The sequence below is a fragment of the Hypomesus nipponensis genome, chromosome 8, assembly GCF_054491055.1.
Source record: "Hypomesus nipponensis isolate SF chromosome 8, ASM5449105v1, whole genome shotgun sequence".
NCBI classification, from domain to species: Eukaryota; Metazoa; Chordata; class Actinopteri; order Osmeriformes; family Osmeridae; genus Hypomesus; species Hypomesus nipponensis.
Genome location: NC_140368.1, coordinates 5,656,824 through 5,674,367, shown reverse-complemented (window position 1 = coordinate 5,674,367; position 17,544 = coordinate 5,656,824). Strand labels below are relative to the sequence as shown.

Here is a 17,544-nt window from a genome sequence, read left to right as displayed (position 1 = left end):
CCAGAGCTGCTTTGAGGGGGCGTGTGAAGTTCAGGGACTGTTTTTGTGAGGAATGTGTCACGTGTGTGTGACAAAACAGAGAGATTGGGGTAAATGTCTGTCTAAACTTGTGTGTGCCTGGGTGTGCTTATGAGTGTATGTGTGTGTGTGTTCCCATCCCCTCCATCTCCTTACCCCTGCTCCAGAGCCATGATCCCCCCGGACCCCCCCTTGTGCTTGCCCCTCATCATCATCGTCTTCATCTTCACCTCTGTGATGGAGGGCAGCAGAAGAGGCACGGCCACGCAGAACAGAGCCAGCTGGGGGGGCATCAGGGCCCCCGAAACAGACCTCCTCTTCTGGCCCTGCAGGAACTTCAACCGCCCTTGGAACTGCATGGTCTGGGAGGAGGGGAGGAAGATGGAGAGGCAAAGAATATAGTGAAATTATCATCCTAAAATCTGACAAGGTTTCTGTGTCTGTCTGGGTCCATGTGGGCCCTGTGCCCAGCACGTGACTGGGTCTGATGACAGCAGGACCTCCCTGACCCTGTTCTAACCAGACTCTCTGGATCCATCATCGCGGTCGGAACCGGGAGATTCTGAGCTTGCTAATGTGGGGCCTTGCAGCTATCCACCAACTGTCCAAACCACTCTGGTCAGAACGACGGGTCACGCTGGAATCCCTTCAGGGAGCCTAAAAAACTGGACCAGAACCAGAAGTGGAAATGGACTGGTCCTATGTCCATAAACCAAGGCCCTGGTAACTCTAGCATACAAGGACGTGGGCTAAAGATAGTCATGTTGACTGCAATTAAAAACATATATTATTATATTGCCAAATGGGTCCTTCAGAGTCAAGCTAATTAAGGGTAGTATGTTCTCAGGACTCAAACCAAGCTCTAACATCAAGACCAGGTTCTGACACTAGTCTCATCTAGTTCAGTCCAGCTCAGTCAAGTCAGGCATCCAGGACAGTCCCACTCACCAGGAAGCCAGAGGTGCTGTCCAGCAGGCAGCGAACCCTGGCGATGAAGCACCTGTTGAGGAAGGAGGAGAACTCTGGAGGAACCCCCCCTGCTTCCTGAGAATGGAACAGGCTGTTCACCACATAGTCCTCACCTGGAGGGAGTGGAGCGAGTTGGAGGGATAGAGTAATGGAGAGAGCATGAAAGATATTTGGAGATGGAAGGTTTGAGAGATGGAGAGTAAGAGAGAGGGAGAGAGAAAGAGGCAGATAGAGATGAAAAGGGAAAGGGAGAGAGAGAGAAAAAAATAAGTTGAGAGACCAGACCCAATGAGGTTTAATCACCATAAGGTAATGCAATAACACATAGATGACAAGGCGTCTTTATCTGACTGAGTTGACCCAGAACCCCCCAGAACCCCCCCATCCTCCCCTCCCCTCGGTAGTTCACCCACCGGTGCCTGCTGCCATCTGGGGGTCCTGTGGGTCTCCTCTGTGCTGCGGAGGGTTCATGGCCCAGTGCAGCTGACGCCTGAACTCCTGGCGATCGTCCACGTGGATGTAGTCAAACACGTTCTGGTGCATCACGTCAGTCTGAGAGGGTGGGGGGGGGAGAAGAAGAGAGAAAGAGATAAATTCACATCATTAAGAGAGATCATAATCAAAAGGAAAGCCTTGAGGAGACACAGACACCACTACAGATGCCTGCTGTGCCGACCGCAAATTGGATCAAGGTCCACTCTATTGTGTTTGCAAACAACGGCAGCTTCGCCACTTGACCCCTTCCCTGAGTTTGCCTGATCCCCCCCCCCCCCCCCACCACAGAGACAGCTAAGACGCACAGGAGCATGTTCCTGTTCAACAGGACGACATTCAAACCCACATTCGGTGTAATCAACAAAGCCATCAGTAGCTGTACAATTTGTAAAAAACTATCTTCTGATGAAATTCATAAGAATTACTGAATGAATGACGGAACAGGAAACGTTGACTCAGGCTGGGGGAATTCATACATTCAGATTCCTATCCACTGTGGAGCTTTAAACCAGTGTCATGTTACACTAGGGCATCCAGAGAGCAGACGGTTGCTATAGCATGATCTTAACATTATCTTCTTTCTTTAGATACCCCTTCTGGAATTCCTCAAGGTCTCTTTCTCTCTCTCTCTCTCTCTCTCTCTCTCTCTCTCTCTCTCTCTCTCTCTCTCTCGCTCTCTCTCTCTCTCTCTCTCTCTCTCTCTCACACACAATCTTTCTTTATCTTACTCTCTCTCTCTCTCTCTCTCTCTCTCTCTCTCTCTCTCTCTCTCTCTCTCTCTCTCTCTCTCTCTCTCTCTCTCTCTCTCTCTCTCTCTCTCTCTCTCTCTCTTATACTTTCTTTTACACACACACCCTTTCTTTTTTCTTACATGGACATCCTCCTTTTCTCTCTTTTTCCCATACTCACATCCTCTGCCTCTCTATCTGAACACACACTCTCCCTCTCTGTGCTCCAGGCAGATTACAGTTCATGCACAGTCCCAGGGCCTAGGGGCCAACGGGAGCAGTGTTGTTTTCCAAACATCGCGTGACACCAGCTCCTGAAGAGCTACTGAGCCTAGACCAGCTGAACAGCCCTCAACACACACACACACACACACACACACAGCCCTCACAGCGCCTTGCTGTCTTTCCAGCAATAGCTTTGCTCTCTGTCAAAGGAATGACAGCTTCCCACTAAAATATTCAACCTTCCTATTTCCCCCTCTATATAATTTCCATACCGGAGACACGTGAGAGTTCTTGAACGGTTGCCTCCCAAAACAATATTGTCTTCCTACCATGCAGGGTCCACCCCCTCCCTCTATCACCCCCTTCCTTCACCACCCCCTCCCCACCCCCACCCACTCCCCCACCCAAACCCGGTTCGGCAGACGGATCGGGTGACTTGTGCGTGTGAGTGCGTGAGAGATTTTCTCATAAAAGAAAATGAGAATAAGTGATATTTTCCCTAGCCCCTGTGTGTTTCCCTGTAAAGGATAATGACAGCATAACAAACGGGATCAAAGGCTACAGGCTGTTTCTGCCTTGTGCTTTTCAGCTTTCTTGTGGTGCAAAGGCACTGGGAATGTCATGAGTGTGTGTTTGTTTCTGTGTGTGTGAGTGTGTTTCTTACAGATATATATTGTTTGAGTGGTAAAATCCTGCTGAAACTACAGTTTGGCAGACAGAGAGGCAACATAAAAGACAAGCATCCAGGCAGATAGACAGACAGGCAAGCAGAGAGAGATAGGCAGACAGGCAGATAGACAGACAGGCAAGCAGAAAGAGATAGGCAGACAGGCAGATAGACAGACAGGCAAGCAGAGAAAGACAGGCAGACACGCAGATGGACAGACAGGCAGGCCAGGCTTCACAGCAGCCTCTTTAGACCTCTAGATTTCATTTCATTTTAATGTCTGGTGAGGCAAATGGAAAACCTCTTGCAGAATAATCTCCCCTCTCTATGTTTAAACGCTCTCTCTCTCTCTCTCTCTCTCTTTCTTTGGCATGGGGTAAGTGTGTGTGTGTATCAGTGTGAAGCTCTTTGTTCATGGCTGTGATGGGAAATTATTTAAGCAGAGTACGACAGACGGCATCAATAATTAAGATGAGGGGAGAGAAAGGAGGAGGATGGGGGTCTGACTGTTGCCCTGGTCACTACCTGCTGACCTGGAGGCCTACTCATTGAACTGTGGGTAACGTGTGCAATGTAAATATGGTAATGCTGGTTGCCCTGTGGCCTCTGCCTTGGGAAAAAAATGAATATATACGGTTTGGTTATTGCCACATGGCATTTTCTCAGTGATGGAGAGGAAGAGAGAGAGGAAGGGGATACATGTTTGTATGTGTGGATGGATGGATAGATGAATGGATAGATGGATGGATGCATGATAAAGAGAAGAGTGTTACCTGATGGAAGCCCAGATAGTCTACAATGGTGGAGGAGGCGTAGAAGACCATGCCATCGTTGCTCACCACCAGGGCAAAGCCTGTCAGAGACTGGAGAGGGGGAATCAAAACCAGATTAGATTCAGATTCAGTTCACTTCAGTTTCGTCTTATTCAAGATTCAGATTCCGTTGAAGTGCAGATGTTGATACACCGCTGAACAGTACTTTTAACAAAGACATTACAATCTACATTTAATCTATTACAACCAGAATCATTTCAAATGCATACATTATTATTCATGAAGGCAATGGTAAGATTCATTAAGGCTTATGGTTTGAACTCCCCACAATGTCAGGTTTCATGAGCCACAAAGGACACACACACACACACACACACACAGGGCGACATTAACAAAGTGTACCAATAAAAAATTCCAGCACACACAGCTGAGATTAGGAAGGAGCACGCTTCAAACGACACACTGATATCATCTGAACCTATGGAAAGGGAGGGGGAGGAGAGGGGGGGGGGAGAGAGGAGAAGTATGGAGAGATGAGAGAGAGGTAAAGCAAGAAGGAAAGAAGAAAAATGAATGGAGAGGGAGAGGCAGATAGGGGGATGAGAACAAGTGAAACAGAGGGAGGGAGTGAAAGAGAGAGGAGTAAGGAGCGAGCTCCTTAAACAGCTATTAACGTCCTCATCAATATACCAGCTGTGTGTGTGTGTTTGTGTGCATGTGTCTGTGTGTGTGTTTGTGTCTGAGCTAGTTCCAAGTCTCTGCCGATCGCGTGACTGCTGCTCCTGTGCTGCCAGAAGCTGTCACCTCCACTTTACACTGATACTCTACAGGTCTGAGAGAGAGAGAGAGAGAGAGAGAGAGAGAGAGAGAGAGAGAGAGAGAGAGAGAGAGAGAGAGAGAGAGAGAGAGAGAGAGAGTGAGAGAGAGGCCAGTGTTTGTGAGTGTGTAGGGTGTAGGGTGTAGTATGGTATATGATGGATAGGCAGTGTAATAGTGTGGTGTGGTAGTTGACTGTGGCTTAGAACTTGGTCTGCTTTCACACTCCTCTTCTCCACTCCTACCATGTCAGTCATTCAACCAACCACACAGTAGCACACACATGTACACACATGCACACACATGTACACACACACACACACACACACCCTATGAGTGAGCTCACCCTCTCTGCTTGTTCTCATCCTGGTTAATCAGGCATACTCACCACTAATACACAGGCACCTCTACTGAGACAAGCGTGTGTGTGTGCGCGCGTGTGTGTGCGCTTGTGTGTATGTGCATGTGTGTGCCTGTTTGTGTGTGTGCAAAGGCGAGTGTATGTGTGTGGGCAACGAATACTCTGTTCTTCTGCCTACAGTCTAGCAGTGTGGACACAGACAGTGTTTGACAGGTTAAAACGGCACACCCTTCAGAAGGCTGGAGGGGCCATGACCCAGTAAACAAAGTCTCCTCTCTGATCCCCACTCCCACCTCTCCCCCTTTCCTCTCTGATTACATGCCCCTCTCGTCCACGCCCTCTCCCCTCTCCCCACCCCTCGCCAACTCCGTCTCACCCACACATTTTCTTCTCTGCCTTCTCTCTCCCTGTCTGCATCCCATACACCCCTGTCTCTGCAACTCTCACAGCCCCCCCCCTTTTAGCCTCAACCATCCCTCCTGTCTCTTCCCCCTCCCTTGTCTCCCCCTTCCCCCTTGCCCTCCTCTCCCCCAGCGATGTAGTAACCCAGTACTGCTCAGCAGAAATACTGCCGCCTGTGCGTGACAAGTCTCTGTGGTGTCTGCACGAACGTCTGTCTGCCCCTCTGCTTGCCTGCCTTCCAGCCTGCCTGTCTGCCCCTCAGCCTGTCTGCCCCCCAGCCTGCCTGTCTGCCCCCCAGCCTGTCTGCCCCCCAGCCTGTCTGCCCCTCAGCCTGTCTGCCCTCCAGCCAGCCTGTCTGCCCCTCAGCCTGTCTGCCCTCCAGCCTGCCTGTCTGCCCTCCAGCCTGCCTGTCTGCCCCCCATCCTGCCTGTCTGCCCCTCAGCCTGTCTGCCCTCCAGCCTGCCTGTCTGCCTCCCAGCCTGTCTGCCCCCGGCCTGCCTGTCTGCCCCTCAGCCTGTCTGCCCTCCAGCCTGCCTGTCTGCCCTCCAGCCTGCCTGTCTGCCTCCCAGCCTGTCTGCCCCCGGCCTGCCTGTCTGCCCCTCAGCCTGTCTGCCCTCCAGCCTGCCTGTCTGCCTCCCAGCCTGTCTGCCCCCAGCCTGCCTGTCTGCCCCTCAGCCTGCCTGTCTGCCTCCCAGCCTGTCTGCCCCCAGCCTGCCTGTCTGCCTCCCAGCCTGTCTGCCCCCCAGCCTGCCTGTCTGCCCCCCAGCATGCCTGTCTGCCTCCCAGCCTGTCTGCCCCCAGCCTGCCTGTCTGCCTCCCAGCCTGTCTGCCCCCCAGCCTGCCTGTCTGCCCCCCAGCCTGCCTATCTGCCCCTCAACCTGTCTGTGAGGGTGAGGTCATGGAAAGTGTAACAGCGGCTGCTGGACAGGTCTGGAGCCTAGCACAGCCCCGACGGCTTTCAAACACCCAGCCCCTCCCTGTGTCCCCTAATCGTCTGCTTGAGACTGGGGGTGTGGAGGTGGGGGGTAAAAGCTTTGACTTACAGCCCTTAAGAGGCAGCTTGCACGCATCACCCCAAATACACTCACAGAACAAGGAGAATTGGGGGGGGGGGGGGAAAGAACAAACAAAAGAAAGACAGAGAGACTGAGAGAGACAGAGAGAGAGAAAAAGTAAAGAGAGAGACCGTAAACACATCTTTCTTTCCAAACATCACATGTTTTCCTGTCCACTCTCTCCTGTTTCATTCTCAGGCAGAGATCAAAGCCAGTATGTCAGGGTCACAACCCAGTGAACATTGAGACCTTCCTGGTACACACACACACACACACACAGATCTGCACCTCGTTCTGAGAATGAGAAGGAAAACACTCCACGCCTGATGCCCCCCCCCAACCCCCCACTCCCTGCGGATTTCATCGCCATGGTAATCACTGCACGCTCAGCAGACGCCCCTGGCATCGGTCGCTTCTCGAGTCACGCAATGAGGCGGCACGTCGCCATGGTCACCCGGGTGCCTTTATTGCCACTGGGCACTTACGGACTGACTCATTATCCTCAGAGGCGATGCTGCGGTGTGTGTGTGTGTGTGCGTATGACCATATGTGTGTGTGTGTGTCTGTGTCTGGTCCACAGAAGTGTATGGCTGGTGGTTCTTGGACAGAGCCAGAGTCTTCTTGTTTCTGCATTGACCACAATGTCCATTCAGCTACACATCCCGACAGGGAGTCCAGAGTCTCATAGAACTCTCCTCTCTGGCCACAAGACCCAGGGCAGAGAGCTGAGAGCTAACCTTAACTCCACACCCCAATCCTACCCCACTCTCACGCACTCACCCTCCCTCACCCATTCCACCCATGTGCCATGCCTACCTCCAGGACGAGGCCACTCTCTGTGATGTTGTTACCCAGGGGAAGGCTCTCTTTCCTGGGCTCAGGGTTGGCAGATGCGCCGGTGTGCTTCCTTGGAACTTTCTCATGATTAGCTGTAAATACGAAGAGAGAGAGAGAGAAGACATGGTCACATCAATGAATTGTCCCAGAAGGTGAGCAGTGGAAAAAGAGAAAGAGAGTGCAGGGTGTTAGAAGGCCCTCTTCCTCCCCCCTTCCCCCTCCCTTCCTCTACCTCTCTGTTCCCCCTCACACCTTTCCCCGCTCTCTCGTTCCTCTCTGCTGAACAGTGGCAGAAGCTTCCGTGACTTTGCACTGTTCACTCTCAGCTTAATTCCTGCTGATGCACGCAATCTCATCCTTACTCCTGGTCTTTATCATTCACTTCATTTTCTCCAATCATAATAACATGGACAAGACCTGATCCAGATAAGTACCCTGTAAACTGCTCTCTCTCTCTCTCTTCCTCCCATCCCTCCCACTCTCTCACTCTCTCCCACTCAAGCACACACACCCACAGTATTATGTCAGCATATTCTAGCACTTGGAGACAGGGTTGTTCCTTATAATCACCTGTATTCTTCCGACTAAAGGAAACCACAGGATGAAATTCAAGTTTCTACCTGAGTGACACACACACATACACACACACACACATACACACTGCTCTGACGACAGACTTGGAGAGGACTTTGGGCTCAGGAAAGACAAATATACAGATGATTAATTATGGAGACGGGGCTTCCTATCCAGCCAACACTGTTCTTATTCACTCTTTCTATAAGAAAACAGAGAGGCTAATGGCGAAGTGTGTGTGTGTGTGTTTAGTGTGAGGTGACAAGGGCCAGAAGGCAGAGGAGAAGCCTGACCTCCCAATAAAAAGCAAGATTTGAGTCTGGTACTGCAGGAGTCAGTGCCTGTTCTGTTACAGTACACACTACAGTCAGACCATGAACAGACCATCAAGTTAAATCTTCTGTCTGTCTTTCTTTCTACCCATCTATATATCTGGCCCATGTATGTTTCATGGATATATAAGGTCTGACAGAAGTCCCCATGTAGGGCTGTCAATGAACACAAATGATGAGCAGTGAACCGTGTATGTGTGTACTGTGTGCGTGCTGGAGGTGGCATCTGTTGAGTCGACTGTGCTAAGTGGGGTGTTAACCTCAGACAGCCCTTTTGGTCTCAGTAGCTCCTGTCTAACAAAGAGGGGGTGACAGAGGAGGGGATGGAGAGATAGACAAGGGGATGGAGGGATGAAGAAAAAGAAAAGGACAAGGGGGTGTCGTGGGGATACTGAACGGTGAGGTGGGGTCGTGCTGGTTGAGTGCATTAGGGTCAGAGTGCGGAGCAGGGAGGGAGGGGTGGTACTGATGAGGAGGTGAGGGGTCGAGGGAGTATGGCGGGGGGAGGATGATGGAACTGCCTTCAACTCATGTGTGGAGCCACAAAGCGAGCGGAGCGTGTCGTAGGAAGAACTCTTCGTCACGCACCCTTCGCTATCTAACCCACTTCCTCTCCTAACCAATAGCAACCAGGAAGCAGATGAGAGACAGAGAGAGAAAGAGAGAGAGGGAAAGAGAGAGATTGCGTGATATGTCATGATATTCCATCGCGGGGAATTCGAGCGTTGCCCGGGTGGCATGTTCTTTTTCTGGAGATAATGGCCAATTTAACACGCACTGAGAAATGTTCCACAACACACAAACTACAAATAACAAGATGATATAAAGGGGTGAAGAGACAGGGATGGAGGGAGAAGGATGGAAGGAGCGGGAAGGAGCGGGAAGGAGCGGGAAGGATGGAAAGGGAGGGATGGAAGGGTGGAGTGAGGGTGGGAGGGTGGGAGAATGATGTGAGGAGAGGTGTGGAGCGAGAGGGATGGAGGGATGGGTGTGTGGAGAGAGGACAGGATTGGGGGAGAGAAGGGATAGGGTTGAACAACACTTTAATGTAAGGTGTTGCAGACAAGACTCCATAACAATACTGTAACATTAGGGTGAGAATGATTGGTTTGGAAGGTTGGACAAAGAAGGGTATCCTTTTTAGATGGTGCCGCGAGCCAGGCAAAAATCTGCTTCCATCTGTGTGGATCACGCATGGATCTCCTGAGACTAATAATACAATGCTGACACTGTGGTTCACAGTTGGTGATACATGCTGTAGATTTACTCAGACAGGACGGGAAAGCAGAGCTATTTTCCTGTGCAAGTCTTCACACTACTATTTGTGCTCAAAGTATAAATATCTCTATCTCTTTCTCTCTCTATCACCCTGCTCTGCTCCCTGACAGAGCTTGCGTGAGCACAGGGAGCACACATATCCTTACTCGAGGCAATGGGCTGAGGGGAGGAAGGGGGAGGGAGGGAAAGAGCCTGGATTGGCTGACAGCCACCTCCTTGGCCTATCCACCCCCCCACACACCCCCTCCACCCCCCCACACCCCCCTGTACAGGAAATCCACTGCAGAAAGAGAAACACCAAAGAGAAAGAGAGAGAGAGAAAGAGAGAGAGTCTGTGTGCGCACGCACATGTGTGTGTCTTAACATGGCAGCCAGCCATGGAGTGTGTAGGGAGCTGGCTGACCAAAGCCTGGTTGTCACGCGAGCTAACCGTCTGTCAATCTCAGGCCCGGCCCCTGACAGAGCACTGGCAGGCAGCCAAAGCCTTGCGTGCAAGCCGGCAAGCCACATTAGTCTATAAAGAATTTCATAATAACAACAGCTGTTAAATATTGATGACTGCTGGCATGGGCTCAATGTGCTGCGCAAAGGTTAAGCCTGGTCTGTAATGGAACCTAATTCTTCATTATGTCTCGTATCAAATATCCAAAACTCTTCTCTGACTTTTTGGTGGAGGGTGGGGGGGTGACATAAAGTATGGGTTTACTGTAAAGGGAGAGAGAGAGAGAGAGAGAGAGAGAGAGAGAGAGAGAGAGAGAGAGAGAGAGAGAGAGAGAGAGAGAGAGAGAGAGAGAGAAGAAGAAGCAGCTAATTCAGTTTTTGTTCCACTTCTCTGTATATTTTTTATCGGAAGCTGTAGTCTGCATTGCATCTTAATGACACAACAATGTAATCTTTTCTGTAACTCTGTCATCACCCTGAGGCCAAGGGTTGGGGTTGGAACGATGAAACTATAATCCCCATATCTGACTACATTTCTGGAGGAAAAGGATGCACATATGTTTTTGGATGTGCGATTTAGCCATACTTAGTATGACTATATCAAATACATTTAACTAAATGGTCTGTTTTCACAAAATTGGAGATCCATCATTCTCTTTGACCAGATAAAAAGTCAAACAAAAGTAGAGTCCCACATCTTGCTCACTTAACGGATGTCTGAAAAACGGAGTTGTGTTGAAAGGAAATTCCACTTTTCATCTGTCACTACAGATGATCATCAATAGTGATTACATGGAGAGCACAGCTACAGCTCCAAATGTCTCTCTCAGTCTCTCTTTTTTTTCTAAGATTGAAACAAGAGCACAATTTGTAACTAGAGATCATGCAGCACAGGCAAGGGATCCTATGGCATGGAAAACATCAGTGTATAAACATTTGAATTGGGCTACAACCTCGATTGTTTCCTTCGCTCTGTTTCACTTGGCACAGACTGGCAGAGTTACCTGACAGTGCTGTCAGGTCATCCCCTCAGGCACTGCTGGTTAACAGCTTGTTGATGCTACATCACTTCTGTTACTGAAACTGCTGTTTGACATGAGATCCAACTGGATAACAGGAGCATCTAAGGAACTGAATACCATGTAATGTCAAATTACCCAATACCACAAATTTCAGCTGTTGTTCCCCAAACAGATCTCGCCTCATAATTCATCTTTTTTATTACTTATTAAATGTGACAAATGCTTGCGCTGGGTGAATAAAAAACAAGACCGACTTTAGAAGTGACAGTATAGCTTAGGCACAGTTAAGGATATGTGGGTGACGACCACATATTTGGTATTTGTGTCAAATTACCCCTATTACTGGGACAGTCATTTTGTGTTTGTTTATTAAGTCAACAGTTATTTTTCATATTCTAACCTTGTATAGATAGTGTGGTGGTCTGGTATGGGTACCGATACGTTGTAAAAGGATAAACAGTTTTTTTTATCAATTATGGCTGCTCCTTACTACCCAGGTCAGATCAGGATAGCCCAGTGTGTGACACACCCACAGACACACACACACATACACACTCAAATCTGCCTCCCCTAATTGAAAGCCCATTGTCACAACGCCACTCTGACTGGCTGCTATAGGCTGTAGTAGTGGGACTGTTTAACCTAATAGTAAAGCCAGTCTTCCTCTGATGCATTCATTCAAACATCCTCTCATGAATCATTTGTTTCTGGTTTCCACTGCGTCCAGACTCAAAGACTGCAGGACACAGATAAAGACCCGATCAACAGGCAAGAATTAACCCAGGTCATTTGCATTTCACAGAGTAGAGGATGTCACATTGGGTCAAGGAATTATGGTCCTAGTCCAGTGTGTGTGAGGATATGTGTGAGTGTGTGTGTGTGTGAGAGAGAGAGAAAGAGAGATAGAGAGAGAGAGAGAGAGAGAGAGAGAGAGAGAGAGAGAGAGAGAGAGAAAGAGAAAGAAAGACAGAGATTAGGTTTTACAGTTGTATAAAACCAGCTTAAGACCTCACACGTTGTATTGTCTCTGAGCCATCTACCATCAACCATAAACTTCCATTAACCTAGTTTGTGTACAATATTTGTGTGTGGCTAAATTCCCAACTGAAGATATTTTAAGCTTTTATACTGATTCAGAGTGGTGGTGGAGCTGCATTCACTGGTTCAAATTCAAATCTTAATGGTCTTTAAATTGCAACATTGTTGTACCACTGGCCACAATAAAGTAATTTACAGCTGTAACTCTCTACTTACTTATGTGCTAACATAACAAAGCACAGCTTATTTAATTATTTCAAAGGGGATTGAACAGACTGTAAATAATCCCAATAAAAGGTCTTTAATATCAGCACAGCACATTGTACTCACACATGTGCAAGCCACACTGTGGTTGTGAAGCTATAAACCCAAATGTAATTGATTTCAAGTTTAATTAGAGCAATGTTTGGAAATGAAAAACTATTTTTATACAGATTCTTTAAAAAACCAACAAATCCCCGCCCTCTTCAGATTGAAACAGATGTTTTTCCAAACGGGTTGCGTGAACACTTATTTACACATGTTCTTGCCGGGGGGGGGGGGGGCTACGGTCTCAAAGTCTTAGCACTATCATCATCTGACCTACTGTACCCATATTTACGGTTACTGTTAAGTAGGAACTGGCAAGCGGTCCTCTAAGGTTTCCCAATATGAACAGGTCTGTGGATCTTGACAGCTGTCTTGACATGGTATCCCAGACTCCCCACCCCCTTTCAGTTCTCAAGAGTGGGGGTGGTGCTAGGGGGAAATCTATTGCAGGTTGGGTTGTCCCTCTGTGTTGGAGGTCTGTGATCTGGGGGTTGCAGAGGCCACAGAGGAGAGCGGGAAACACGTCAGACAAGTCAAACAACTCTGGAAATAATCATTAGTTGTGAAGCCCTCTATTTTGGTTGCAGAAATGCTTAGCCGCATTCCTGCACGAAAGAGCATGAGCGGAGAGAGTGAAAGAGAGAGATCTCTAAAGAGAGTGAGTGAGAGAGTGAAAAGACAAAAAGAGAGACAAATAGCTGGGGATTCATAGGGAATTACAGAAAAGAGAATAATAAGTTTATGTTTACTTTGTGAAAATCCTCAATGGGCAATGACTTCAGAACAGGATTCTTGAACTCACTGCTCAACATCAGACTTGCGTGATCACTAACTCTGCCTAAGGCCTAAACACATTAGCTGACTCCCTGAGCTTACGCACCTTCGGCTTACCCAGCTAGCTAATGTCTTTGATGCTGGGTTTGAGTCCCACCTTGGCCGCAAGCCTAGGAGGTGCAGCAACAACAGGGAGCAATATTTGGATATTATTTTTCAGTCAGCCTGCAAAGCAACAGAGAAAATCAGTTAAATAGATTATAGTCTCGTTTCGGCCCATTGAGGGGAGTAATACAGGACAGATGGTCCTTCTGAGGTGAATAGATATGGGTGAGCGAGGGGAGCTACGCTAATGCTGCCACAGCACGCAATGTTCAATGCTAACCGCTAACACTGAACCTCTTTTTAGAACCCGTGCTAATGCAGTTTCAAGACGCAATGCTAACCATAATGTTAGCATTCAATAGACTTCTGTCAATTGGCCTTCATGCAGCCTGCTCCAGTTCCTTTAGCACTATCACAGAGCAAATAAAAACAAAAGAGAACTGTTGTCCCTTTAGTTTCATTCATTAAAAGGGATGAGGCTTGTTGCATGACATGCATTGTATGTTTACATCAGTGTCAACCGTTAGCCCGCTGGGGTGCTAATAGGCTGAGGTTGCAGAGAGAGGGAGCCCGGCCAAGGATAATCAGATATTCCAGGGTTAGCGTGTTAGCGCACAGCTTAATGAATTAGCACTGTCAGCTATCATGTTGTTTGCGTGACATTCTCAATGACAGCCACAGTCAGCCAACAAGACCATGATATACAATAAGTTGATAAATACAACTTTATGACTACTGATCTGAACTTGGGGTCAGTCTTGAATTATTCTTAGGTGATCAAGGTTAGGGGTTTATCCTAGGACACCACATTACACTACACTACTTACATTTTGATATTACAAAACTTTGCAATTGCAATACTTTGTATTAGTTCTGTTGTCCATGGTCCAAATCCAGCTTACCTAAAGTAATTGTCTTTGACCCAGGTTTCCAATGAGTAAGCAACATGACCTAGATCAATTATATAGGAGAGAGAAAATAGGATGGAGAGAAAGAGGGAGGAAGACAGAGAGAGGACAAAGATAAAGAGAGATACAAAGAAACAGATACCACCAGGGCCTGGCATCTAGCAGAGTTACAGCGCCCTGAATTACCTAGTTCACAGGTCTGCAGTGGAGACTTGGGCGACAATGCATCCGACACACAACACCCAGGATGAAGCAGGCTGACTGACACTAATGATTAACATGAATAACACATGATCCGGAGCATCGCCATCACTTGATCCTCGAACTCTGGACACGTATCAACCATCTTGCACCCATTTAATTACATTTCCTAGGGTTGGGGTTAGTGTGTTTAAGTGTGTGTGTGAAGTAGGCTGCTTCTACTGAAACTCAACTTCAAATGTAAAAGATCTGACAGGTCTGCCAAACGTTGAATCTGTCCGAAAATGTCCCACGACGTATTCACAGTCGGAACCTACACTCCTTAAATCACCGTGGAAGATCTCCAGTCCAACTGCTGGATGGAACTCGGAAGTGTAAATGATACAGAGCCTCGGGGTTCCTATGTTCTCCAGTGTGTGTCAGATATCTAAACATGTTAATTGCATGTTGCTTTTCATCCCTATTTATACACACAGTTTTCCAGTTCATGCCGATCACTTCATTAGTATGTAAGGCAGAGGGAGGAAGGGGGGGGGGGCATGAAAGGATTTGTAACCCCCCCTCCATTTGGTGTGATGTTCCTGCAGGAGGTTGGGGGCAGGGGGGCACTTTACAGAGCAACCATCAGGTCACGCAAGCCCGCTAAAAGGGGAAAATTCAAGAGAGTCACGAAGCCCCAGTCACCACACACACACACACACTAAATTACACTAATGTTTTCCCAGGCATTTGGAGCTAGCATGTGAGAGTGTGACTGTGTCAGGAGCTGTTTGTTTTGGTTTGTGTTTGTATTTATTATCCAGCCAATAAACTGAGGAATTTGCCACATGCTCTGTTCAGAACCACTTGTCTTGAACCCAAAGATCAAGTCAGTCCAAACTGAATGGACATTTTCCACAACAAAAACGCCTCCTTAGTCTTATCTCTGAGTTGTTTTTCTTAAATCTGTGTTTAAAGGAGCCTTTTAAAGTTTTAAAGTCATCAAATAATCACACAATCCTAATCTTCAAAGATGTGAGGCTGAGAAAAAGGGAAGATGGGACGTGAAGAGAGAGAAAGAAGGAAAAGGAGGAGAGGAACGAGGAGAAAGAGGGGGAGGACGAGGGGATTTAGGTATTGTTTTGGTGGTGCAAGGCGGCTGAGCCTGGTGATGATCTCACTGCCACATGGTTGACTCGGCCACTCGAAGAAGACGATCCCTTCTTCTCACGGAAGCCTGTGTGTGTGTCAGTGTGTGTGTGTGTGTGTCTGTGTGTGTGTGTGTCTGTGTGTGTGTCAGTGTGTGTGTGTGCCTGGGGAGGCTTGTTACCCAAGAGGTCAATAGACAGCCTCCTACACACATCTGTACTCCTTTTCATCTCTTCTTCTCTCTTTCTCCCCTTTTTCTGTTTCTCAGTGTCAGTTCTCTGTCCGATTGGTTTCTCAGTGTCAGTCTTGTCCCCTCCCCCCTTCTATTCCTCCTCCGTCTCCCTTTCTTTCTCCTTTATTGTTTACGGTTGTTTATTTAAACCGGGTTGAACGGCTAATGAGTCAGGCTGTGTGGTGCTTGGCAACGGTGTGAGGTTGATCCTGTCTCCTGCCATTGACAGAGTTGGCCTGGTTTATGACAGTGAGCTTGTCAGTTTGCAGAGGGGAGCCCTCTGCACTGAACCATAATAATTCACCCACTTGACACCCTCCATCATGTAACAAACTCTCACACACACTCTTACAAGCCAAAACATACCAGTTAGAAGTTGGTTTGGGCATATAGGGCGGACATGTGCCTAGAGTGTGTGTGTGTGTGTGTGTGTGTGAGTATGTGTGTGTATAAGCACTTCAAGGCCTGTCAGTTGTTATAGCCTGCAGCTGTATCCTGGACAGTGTATTCATGTGCACATGCATGTGTGTGTGTATGCATGTCTGTGTGTCAAGGTTGTATTTGTAGGAGTAACCTTGAGCAGCCACTGTTCTGCCCTCTCCACCCGCCTCATGTCACGCTATGGCCCCCGCAGCCCTGTGGAAACCTGGCTCTGCCTTCCAGCCTCCAGCTGCTCTCCGCTTCACATCCCCCAGTCTCTCAAAACAGTGAATGGAGCAATTACCAGGAGAATTTAATATTAAGATTTTTTTGGCAAAGCCCGCCACAGTTCTAAGAGCTGGACGCCTTCCCCCCCTTCCCTCCCTCGGACGTTTATATCCCTTGACTGGGCTTGGCAGAAAGCGGAGGTGAACCATTACATGATAATGCAGTGCGGTGCATGTGTGAGTCACCTCTTATTCCACTTGTCTCAGGTGTTTTTTCTTTAACCATTGATGAAAAGTAAAAAATTACACAATAATACGGTAATACTTGACACATTTAGACCTTCCTATTGCCTTTAGAATATCCAACAGGCCACTAGGAACATGTGGATCAAAGCCGGAGACCCGGGTTCGATCCCCACTGTATACACATCTTTAGTTATCATGTCAGGAAGGATTGAGGGACCTCACTGGTATTACACTGCGACAGAGGCAACAGGGGAAACGGATAAGTGGTACATTTATCTAGGGTTTTACCGCACGGCACGTGTCACGTAGACAACACTGGTAATTATCACTACCGCGGTAATGAATTTCAGCAAACCTCCTGCGCAAATAAACAGCCGTGTTGTTGGGCATCTGGAGGCAAAGGAAGCAGAGGCTTGTGGCTTCTGGAACTGGAACTGGGCCCATTATGAGCCCAGGGCTGGGCTATGCTAGCTGGTTGGTTGGCTAACTCTCCCATCAGTGGCAAATGCAGGCCCATGGCAGGGCAGAAAGGGCAGAAAAGGGTAGACTTATGGTTAGTCTCAGCTAACTGGGTGCTTATCTTACACACAGCTAGGTTGTGTGACCTGGCACGCCAAGTAGGAATAAATTAAGATAAGCTATTTTGAAAACAGAATTTTGACACCTAAGGGAAATGAAAGCTAGGCTTAAATAAGCTACAGCTGATACTCTTGATGTTGTTGACTAATAACATGCAGACTTGTTACAGATGATACAACCATCTTAAGTCTGTCATGGCACTGTAAGCCTAATGGTTTTGAAAAGTGATGCATCATTTGAAGAAATTAGCTTGACAGACAGGATAAAACATGGTAAAGAATGCCCTTTACTTGGTTTTCAGGAAAGTATAAAAGTTGAAAGACTTACAAACAGGAGTGTCCAGATCTAATATTTACTTAAATTGTGTAGAGAGAAATTAGCACGT

At 47.9% G+C, this 17,544-nt stretch overlaps 1 protein-coding gene across 1 annotated transcript in view; it reads right to left on the bottom strand.

The window, feature by feature from the left end:
- The window catches only part of ahrra (aryl-hydrocarbon receptor repressor a), a 40,857-nt gene that overhangs the window by 4,305 nt on the left and 19,008 nt on the right, over positions 1-17,544 (bottom strand). The window contains exons 4-8 of the mRNA XM_084703745.1: positions 7,326-7,438; positions 3,876-3,965; positions 1,401-1,539; positions 967-1,100; positions 175-380 (exon numbers count right to left, since the gene is read on the bottom strand). Coding sequence (XP_084559871.1) covers positions 175-380; positions 967-1,100; positions 1,401-1,539; positions 3,876-3,965; positions 7,326-7,438 — 682 coding nt within the window. The remainder of the gene's footprint in view (positions 1-174; positions 381-966; positions 1,101-1,400; positions 1,540-3,875; positions 3,966-7,325; positions 7,439-17,544) is intronic.